Below are 9,215 nucleotides of genomic sequence, written 5' to 3'. Positions count from 1 at the left end.
CTGGGGACAGTTCCTCTCCCCAGCACCCCTGTTCCCTAGGACAGGCCACCAGGGGTAGATTCCTAGCCTGCTGCCCTGAGAAATTCTTTCTCCGGGGCCTCTTCTGGGCATTGTTGCCTGCCTGAGCCCCCATAACCCTTTATAAGATCCAGGTGGTAATTAACTCATGCCCTGCTGCTTGGGCACTCACTTATCCTGAGAGGGAGCTGGGCTGGGCACTCACTTTAGCAGGGCCTGTCACAGGTAAGCTGAGAGCCAATGACAAGGTGGCACAATGATCAGCTTGGGAAGAGGCACCCAGTCTGGGTTTGATGGGAAATTGAGTTCTTTGTGCAACGCCCACAGCAACCCACAACTTGCAGCCTCACATGCCAGAGTGGCTTTCCCATGTGGCACCTGTGCCTGCCTCTCCTCTCTCCCTTACACATGTATAAGCCAGGGTAAAAAGAGTCTGACCCCTGCCATATTAACCTTTTGTAACCCTGAGCCAGGGCAGTGTCTGGAGCCTGGCCCGAACACCCAGGCTGTAGCCAACATCCCTGTGTGCCACAACCAGCCCTTCGTTAGTGACCGCGAAAGGGCAAGTCCCTGCCCCTGCATCCAGACACTTCCAAATATATCAGCCGGTGCTCCCTGGACCAGGAGGAGACTCACACTCCCATTCCCTCCGCCTTGCCCTGGAGTCTCCTGGCACTCTAGCCAATGCTTCCCGCCTCACCAGCCCCAGCTTCCCCTGCCCCCCAAATCCAGTAGGCCATGGCGCACACACACACACACACCCAACTGGGCTCTGCAGGAGGCAGCAGCACCTCCTCAGGATAGACTTTGTTTGCACACCAGGACTTGCTGACTGGAAAGGGGGCTGCGGGAGAGCAGGAAGCCAGCACAGCTCACAGGGCTGAGATTAGACTGAAAAGTGTCACCAATTTGCCAACAGATGCCATTTGTCCTTCAAACCCAATGTTCCTACCCTCCCTGGGGAGGGGTTTCTCTCCCAGACCCTGCCTCCAGCTGCAAGTAGGGGCACTGGGTTGTAAGGCCACGAACGTCTAACACACAGGACTGCATGATGTCTGGGGAAAGCCACGTGTGGCTCCTGATGGCAGCAGGGCCCCAGCCTGAGGAGCACTGGCCAGCTACAGCATAGTCTCATAGGTGGCAAGGGGCCACTTATAGCACAGAGCCAGGCCTGTCCACAGGATCATGGCCAGCATGAGGCAGGTGGTGACCACGGCCGCTGCCCACAGGTCAGGCCGCTGCCCCTTCACTCGGTTGGGAGCCTCCAAGGGGATCGTGTTGGTGAGGTTCAGCATGTAGCCCAGGCTCCAGCCCACATCCACAGCAGCCACCTGAGAGGAGAGAGCAGAGAAGTTTTATGGACTCAAAGGGCAGGCACTCACTGCTGGGCAGGGAAGGAGGCGAATCAGAGCCTTAGAATCATAGAATATCAGGGTTGGAAGGGACCTCAGGAGGTCATCTAGTCCAAACCCTGCTCAAAGCAGGACCAATCCCCAGACAGATTTTTGCCCCAGATCCCTAAATGGCCCCCTCAAGGATTGAACTCACAACCCTGGGTTTAGCAGACCAATGCTCAAACCACTGAGCTATTCCTCCCCGCTTCTTCAGTGATTTACAGCAATACTGAGTGTGCTTGTTCTTATGTAGTCATTCTGCTGTTCAACAGCCACAGAACCTGCTCTGGAGCCCTCGTCCGGCCCTGGAGCCCACCCCAGAACCTGCCCCCCATCCTCCATTGCTGTGAAATTGTGCTCTAGAATTTAAATTTGCAACTTTAACTAAAGGGCATTGTAGCCCTCACAGTTGGGAGGAAAATGAGAGGGGTGTAACTGGTGCTGGCTGTGAGCCTGCAGACAGCTCAAGATGAAAGCAGAGAACCATGACCTGCCTCATTCATCTCAAGGAATTGTTAATTCTGAAACTTAAAGGTGGCAAGTTAAACATCAGCAGTTTGATCAGGAGCATTTCAAGAAGCATCCAGCTAATGTGTTTCTCCCACACCACCAAACCCTGCCATGCCTTTCCAGGTACCAAAACCCTCAGCTGTCCCCTGGCCATGTGCCAAAACCTCCCACCCCGCCTGACAGCTTCAAATGCAGTGCTGCCATGTGAGTGCAAAATCAGGGGGCTGGAGACAGCATCAAAAAAATGGAATGGAATCTCAGCAAACCCAGGGTGAGGGGACTGGTTTCCTGATTTTCAGATTTCATTCATACAGTCTCCACTGAGCTGCCTCAGAACAGAACACAGGAGTTGCCAGACTGGCTCAGAGCCAACATCCATATGGTCCAGTACCCTGTCTCTGGCAGTGGCCAGCATCAGATGTATCAGGGGAAGGGACAAGAACGTGGCAGTCGGCAGTGATAGGATAATCTGTCCCATCCTCCAGCACACAAATCACATCCTAGTCTCTGATCTGCATAGAATGCAGGGACGCTGCTGCAATATTTAGGCCCACAGAGCTACAGAGGATACAGGAGCCTGGGTTAGACTGAGCGTGTCTAGCTTAATTCACCATCCAGCTGCATGGGAACCAGCTACTCCGACCCTCATTAGGACCCAACTCACAGTGACTCCACTTACCATGACAGCTGTTGCCTCCCTGAAGGAGGACATATTTAAGGCCCTTTTTCTGCACTCTATCTGGGCTGGGTTACTGACATGCAGAGCACCTACCATCTGCAGGGTTTATAATCCAGACCGGGGGGGGGGCTTGGATTCCTGCGACCTGACTGCCTCGTGTACCTCATGTGGATTTATGTGAGAGCCAGTGTAACGGAGGGACAGGCCTTAGGGGCTGTTGCACCAGACTGCACAAATAGGCTCCCAGGGAAGGGAACAGACCTGCAGGAGAATTGGGGCAGGCAGGGTAACTCAAGTTGCCTTTTCAGTTCCTACTTTCTTTGGCTGGGGGGGAGGGAGGGGGAGGGAGGGAGAAAACACACACCACCTTTTTTCCAGACTGGCACAATTGTATCATTTGGATTGTGCAACACAGCTGGGCAGCCACGATTCCAATGCCAAGAACCCCAGCGGGAGGGAAGAAGTGGAGAGCTATTCCAGTGCCCATGCTGGGCTGGGGGGGAGCAGGGTAAAGACTGCACAGGCCCTTTATCGCCAACTCCCCTCATCTAGGCACTGATGGAGCAGATTTCCCGCGGGAGCCCACAGTGGTAAGGCAGGCTGGGGACAGACCCGCTCCGGGGGGCGTGACCCAGGCTGTGCAGCAGACCCTGCCAGGGAGACGTCCTACCTGCCAGTGGAAATGGATGTTGCTCCATGTCTGGTTGTCAAACTTGTAGCCTTGCAGCAGGAGGGTGAGAATGTAGGTGCTGGCAGCGCAGTAATCCTGAAGGCGGGTCTTGTTCACGCCAGGATCCACCATTTGCACCTAGGGACACGGGGGGGGGGGGGGCGAGGTCAGTGCAAACCTGCTGTTCCCATGTAGAGATGCCCAGTTAGCCCATTGGTAACTTTACTCTAGCGAGTCACAGGTCAGAGAGGCCCCCTCGCCCCACCCACAGACCTGCTATTTCAGCTCCAAGCCAGGCATGTGGCAGAGGCACCCACTGTGCTTTAGATTCCAGTTGCTACCAACCTGGGCCAGATCCAAGCTGGGGTCCTCAAGAGAGCAGTGAGGGCTCTATACCCTGTCACTGAACCCTAGGCATGAAGCCCCCACTCCCCTACCCTGCACTCACTGGAATGACCCTCTGCTCTGCCTCTGGGATAACTGGGACCCTCAGGACTTTGGGCCCAGCCGAGTCTCCATCCTGAGAGGGCAGGGTGAAGAATCTGTCGCCCAGGTTTTGTGTGAGAAGGAGCAGCAGGCCAGAGGGTTTCTCCACACACCATTGGGAAATGGTCTGCAGACCTCTGATGCGCAACGAGCCAGTTAAACTTCAGAAAACTCAGGGGGGAGAAGTCGCAGAAGAATTTAGAACCCAGAAGCTAACGATTTGTCCCCCATCTTTCTGCCCAAGCCAAGGCTCCCCCCGGCCCAAGAAGATCCCAAGGGAAGGAGAATCCCAGCCTGCTAATGGTACCCTTGTGTTCTCCAGTTTCCCCATGCATCTAGATTCAGGCATTACATGACAGCACCGGCGGCTGCTAACCGGGGTCTCACCTCCTTCCAGTCCTTAGCACAGAAGTGCTCGATGGTGGCACTGACGTCACTCAAGGGATGCTCGCTGGTCAGGTTCAGAAAGTGGAAGACTGAATAAAATCCGGAAAAGGCCTTAAAACAACAAACAAAGCAGGTTAGCCAAGCAGCCAGCCCTCAGCGACACGCTCTCCGCAGGCCAATGGCCTCAGCCACCCCAACTCTTCACTGCAGGCTCCATAAACCAGCTTCCATCTCCCCTTACCGAAAGGATGCAGCCACAGAAAGGAAGCGGGGGGGGGGGGGAAGACGTGAGGAATTCTCCCACACTCCTCTGGGCATGAAATTAGTGCCAGTGAACAGTGCCTGATGCAGAGCAATGGGTGTGGGGACTCCATCCACAGCAGGGATAGAGCTAGCTAGGGATCTGAACACACTCACTGAGCCACTGCCCATGGCTGGAAGCATGACTTCCCAGGGCACATGCTCATAGGGCAGTATTATCACCAAGGCCTATAGGGCAGAGAGGACAGCCCAAGCTTCCTAGAGTCTCGTGAGTTCAAAGAACTGAGCCCAGGGAACCCCACTAGTTCTCCCAGCACACAGAGTTGTAGATAAGATCTAAACAACAAGGGTTACATTCATGAGATGCAGCTTGCACCAGACAGAGGCAGCACTGGAATATAGTCTGATGGGTGCATGGATGGGCAAGAGGAGAAATGGGCATATGTGAGTCCAACACCTCCATAGTCTCTGCACTGGCCTGGAAGCGGGGAGCTAACAGGAGCTGGGGGAAAGGGAGTTCAGGAAAGTGTGACTGTCCCCAAGAGACAGCATGGACTGAGGCACCAAGCCGCTCCAGGTCCTGGGCACAGACATTCAGGAACATGCACTACTTCTCCCTAGGTATGATATGCAGGTTGGGGAGGTTTGGGATTGGCGTGGTCTGGGTTAGTGGCGCCCATCTTTCCTTGCTGAACCACAGTGTTCATGCTGTGGGACAGAGGGGTATCGTCCCACGTCCCTTTGATGGAAGCCACACGAGCACCACCGGCGTCTGGAAGTCTGTCTCCAGACAAGAGGGGCACTGGATTAGGAGCTGAGTGCTGTAGCTCAGAACTGAGGTGTGAGGACAGGAAGGTCCATGTGACCTGCCTATTCACATCCCCACAGCATGTCTGGGTGGTGCCAGTGCTGCAGAGCTGGGAGCCGCTTCCTTTCCTAAGGCCTTGTCTGGATGGCGACATTGTGTGGATTTAATGTATAGCGAGAATTTAAACAGAGCTAGGTCAGCAGATGCTCGGATTGCAGTTTGAGAGACTTATTTTGGTTTCGCTTTCACCAATTCCTAATCAACGTAGGCTAAACCAAAAAATAGCCTGGTTTGAACCAAGGGATGTCTAACCCTGCAATCTGAGGAGTGTAATCTCAGGCAGACTTACCTGCACTAGCTTCACCCACACTAGCATGGCTAAAACTAGCAGTGTAGACGCAGCAGCGGGGGTCAAGCGCAGGCTAGCAGGACAAACCCCAGGTCCCTGGTGCACTCGTGAAGCCTGTGTGGCCACATTACACTGCTATTTGTAGTCGCTCTAATGCTGGTAAAACTAGCACAGCTATGGCCACCTGTGCTGCAGTCACCCCTGGCATTGCCATGTAGATGTGCTCTAAGAACCCACACAGGTCTGGGCACTGCTTTACCCACGGCGATTTAGAGTCTCACCTTAAGTTGAACCTTTGCAACTTGCCCATGTAGACAACACATCCACTTCACTTTCCCATGTTTACAGACAGTTAAAAATTGTAACTTGCCCCACACCCTGCCCCACGTGCCCCCAGCCAGCGATCACCACGATGCCATATGCTGGAAGGAAATGTCACGAGAGACATAGCAGCAGCTTGTTCTGTGCACTGGACTGGTCCTGGTTTTCAGACATTTGCTCGCATTAGTACCAATGGGAATTTCCCCCCACATCACTCCCCCGCCCCCCCCCGAAAGGTACAGGGACCCTCAGCCAGCATGAGATCCCTCAGAACCCAGCTCCCTACAGTGTGGTAGCCAGCTAGAAGAGAAGGGAAGGCTCCCTTACAAAGAAATGCCCATGCTCCGGTGGCTGGTAGACCCCATTGAACCCGCACGTCCTGTTGGCCCCACAGGCTGTGAAGTTGAAGAGTTTCTGGACGGCATTCCTGCACTCCGCTGGGGCTCCTGTCCCCCGCACCGTGAGGATCTGCCTGGGGTCGTGTGCAGCTGGTGCCGGGACGCAGGGACTGTCATACAGGGCAGCGGCAGTGACGTTCTCCTCATATCCCCTAGGGTAGCACGGGTGGGAGATCTGCTGAGAGGTGAGGTTCTCCTAGAGAGAGGGGAACCCATTAGCAGTGCTCAGGCTTGGGATAGCAGCCAAACCCCCATCCCCACCACTTCACACACAAGCCAGCCTAGTAGTCTGGAACATCCCACGGTGGAGAAAGCAGAGGGCAGCCCCAAGATGCTACCCATCCTTATGCACGCTGGATTTTCTCTGGAATCCTGCTAATCTCTCAGAGGGAAACATTCCCTTCCCACTCTGGGCCCATTCAGAGCGGTGATCTCCTTACCCGGCTGCAGGAATTAAACTGTCGGATGGGGAACAAACAAACCAAGTCTGACCAGCCGCCCCGCTCTGCTCCTGCAGGCTGACAGCCCCTGTGTACACTCAGCAGAACGAGGCTGGACTAGGACCAAGCCCTCAGCACCAGTGCTCTGCATTCCTCCACTGGCTCACAGTCCTGCACCCTACTGGCCTCGCTCCTTTGGGAGACACATTCATTCCCATGCAATGAAAGACCAAGACAAGATTCACCTTATACTCTATGGGCAACCACAGAGATTCAGGACCACCTCAATGGAGATCCTAAGGCAGGGAGGGCGCTAGTTTTGCCATGGATCCTCCTGTGGTTTGCATGTGTGCAGCTGAATGGACAATCTCATGCTGGGTTTCTCTTTCCTGTCAGGTCACCTCACGCTAGATCAGCTTGTTTTAAAGGGGAGAGCATGGGTGGGGAAGAGCCAAAAGCCAAGGGCAAGCACGGATTCATCTTTACAAAAAACACCCTGCACACTCTGACATTTTGCCCAGCATTTCTCATTCTTTCACCCAACTTTTAACAGTAACTGGAGCCAGCAAGCCAGGGGACAGCTTGTGGGCTGGCTCCCCCACCAGCAACAGAATTTCAGTGTCACCTCAGCGGGCTGTGTCTCACACCGACTCTGCCGCACCTTCCCATCGGCAGCCTCTCCGTGTTTAGGCTGCTAACCCTGTCCCTGCAGGAATCTCCTGCCAAACCTTTTGCCTGCCTAGTGCCAAGAGCCCCTGCTCGGTCCCTCCTTGACACTGCTGTCTGTCCCGACTGAGCAGGCTCCCTCTTCTAGGAAACACTGCCTCCAAGCTGTCATGTGAGCTGTGGTCAGCTGTCTCAGGTGCAGAGCCAAAGCCTCGACAGAGGGCCCTGGGTTGCATGCATGTGCCCCAGCACCAGTGCCCTGTTACAGAAACCCGCTGATAGACTGAAAGGGCATCTAGTCTCCCCACGATTCGCCCCTGTGCAGTCAGATCAGAGCTCCCTTCACAGGAAGGCCCATAGATCTGCCGTGGAAGTTAAACAGCACAGGGCCATGCAGAGCCTGCTATGCTGCTGGTATTCACGGAGCTGGGTAAAGCTCTAAGCTGCACACACATCCCTGCCTACAGCCAGGGGAGTTAAGTGCCACTAGAACTCAAGTTCTGATCCCACCTGGGCCACAGACTCCTCCTGGAGCATAGGACAAGCCTCTTACGGCAGCTACTCGCACACAGCCACTATGTTTGGTGCCCAACGTGAGACACCTCAGGCCAGCTTTTCAGAGGTGCTTAGCATCCCCAGTTCTAGTCAGTGGGAGCTCCAGGTGCCACTTGGCTCTGAAAACCAGGCCAGAGGCACCTCCAGTGGGTACCCCACATCACAGGTTATATTTTAAGGTGTTGCCCTCTCTGCCTGTTTCCCTTCTGCAGCACAGGGTTAACACCTCCCGCATGGGGAGCAATGGGGTAAGTAGTTGACGGGTATGGATCTCATTATATGAAGTGCCAAGTTATTACTAGCTTTGCCTTTTGCTGCACTGTACAGCCAAAGGTGCAATAGCTCCATAGGGCCATGTGCGCATCCCACTACACTTGTGCTACCAGACTCAGTGAGCCCCAGGTCTGGTGAAGAGGGAATGGGCAGATTCAGGAGAATACCTCTCTGAGGGATGCAATCAGCTTCTTCAAGGCTTGGTTTTCTCCGTAGCAAAGGTAGCTGTGGGTATAAAGCGAGTAGTTGGTCCCATACAGCCAGAAGAGGACTTCGGTGTTGTTGTCCTCAATGGTCTGACCAGGGTGAAAGGTTATCTGGGTCGAGGCTCCTCCAAGGTCCAGTGCTCCCACAACTGCAGCTGCCTCAGGGTGTATCCACGTCCCTGTGAAAGAGAACTGCCCCCACCACATGGAATCAGTTCACTGCTGGTGCTTAGAGTTAAGAACAGAGTCACTGCAGGGCCAGGGGATAGAGTGCCCATCTCCATAGGAAAGCAGCGTCACAGGCTGAGCAAGGAAGCATGTCTGTTAATCAGTGTCCATGACTCTTGCACTGGGATGTGGGGCCTAGGAGACCAGCTGCCACTCAGGGGGGGTCTTTTCCGCCACTTAACTAGACATGTCTCATCCAAAAGCTGAGGCCTGGCATGGGACAGGGTCTCCCTGAATCCCCCCTGCCATGGAAGTGCTGCTGCCTGCAGCTGAAGCAGGGAGAGACACCAGCACCCTCCTAAGTAAAGAAACACCAGCTCCTCTTGTGAGGGGTTTGGTCCTATGTCAGGGACTCAAAATCCAGCTTCCAGAGCCCTGGATTCTCATGCAGTGTGGGAATTCCCAGCTGGAGCCAAGAAGGGACAAGCCAGAGAAGGGAGCATGTCTGGGAAATGAGCTAGGCTGAGACGACCTGCCTTGTTGGCTCCTCGTCTGACCCGTTTTCCACAGAAAAGGAGCAGCCCAGCCAGCCAAGGTCACTCCCTTTCCTTCCCCCTCTGCCCAGG

At 54.7% G+C, this 9,215-nt stretch overlaps 1 protein-coding gene across 1 annotated transcript; it reads right to left on the bottom strand.

The window, feature by feature from the left end:
• Positions 1-594: 594 nt before the first annotated feature.
• Positions 595-8,628, bottom strand: LOC112118025 (ectonucleoside triphosphate diphosphohydrolase 8-like). The gene is made up of 5 exons (XM_026658724.2): positions 8,383-8,628; positions 6,211-6,477; positions 4,145-4,255; positions 3,272-3,409; positions 595-1,349 (listed from the first exon to the last, which is right to left on the bottom strand). The coding sequence occupies exons 1-5, from the start codon at positions 8,626-8,628 to the stop codon at positions 1,137-1,139; spliced, it is 975 nt and encodes a 324-aa protein (XP_026514509.1). The 3' UTR covers positions 595-1,136.
• Positions 8,629-9,215: the final 587 nt, after the last annotated feature.

The sequence above is a fragment of the Terrapene carolina genome, unplaced genomic scaffold (genome assembly GCF_002925995.2).
Source record: "Terrapene carolina triunguis isolate 2854851 unplaced genomic scaffold, T_m_triunguis-2.0 Scaffold508, whole genome shotgun sequence".
NCBI lineage: Eukaryota > Metazoa > Chordata > Testudines > Emydidae > Terrapene > Terrapene triunguis.
Note: the sequence above shows the minus strand (reverse complement) of the source record. Positions and strands in the feature narration are given on the sequence as shown.

What these genes read in the sequence shown, in the direction of transcription:
- LOC112118025 (XM_026658724.2), bottom strand. Translation starts at nt 8,628, where the DNA reads ATGTGGTGGGGGCAGTTCTCTTTCACAGGGACGTGGATACACCCTGAG. An exon ending in GTGCTAAGGACTGGAAGGAG is followed by an intron (nt 3,410 to 4,144) that starts GTGAGACCCCGG and finishes CCGTGTCCCTAG; the next exon opens with GTGCAAATGGTGGATCCTGG. An exon ending in ACATCCATTTCCACTGGCAG is followed by an intron (nt 1,350 to 3,271) that starts GTAGGACGTCTC and finishes CTCTCCTCTCAG; the next exon opens with GTGGCTGCTGTGGATGTGGG.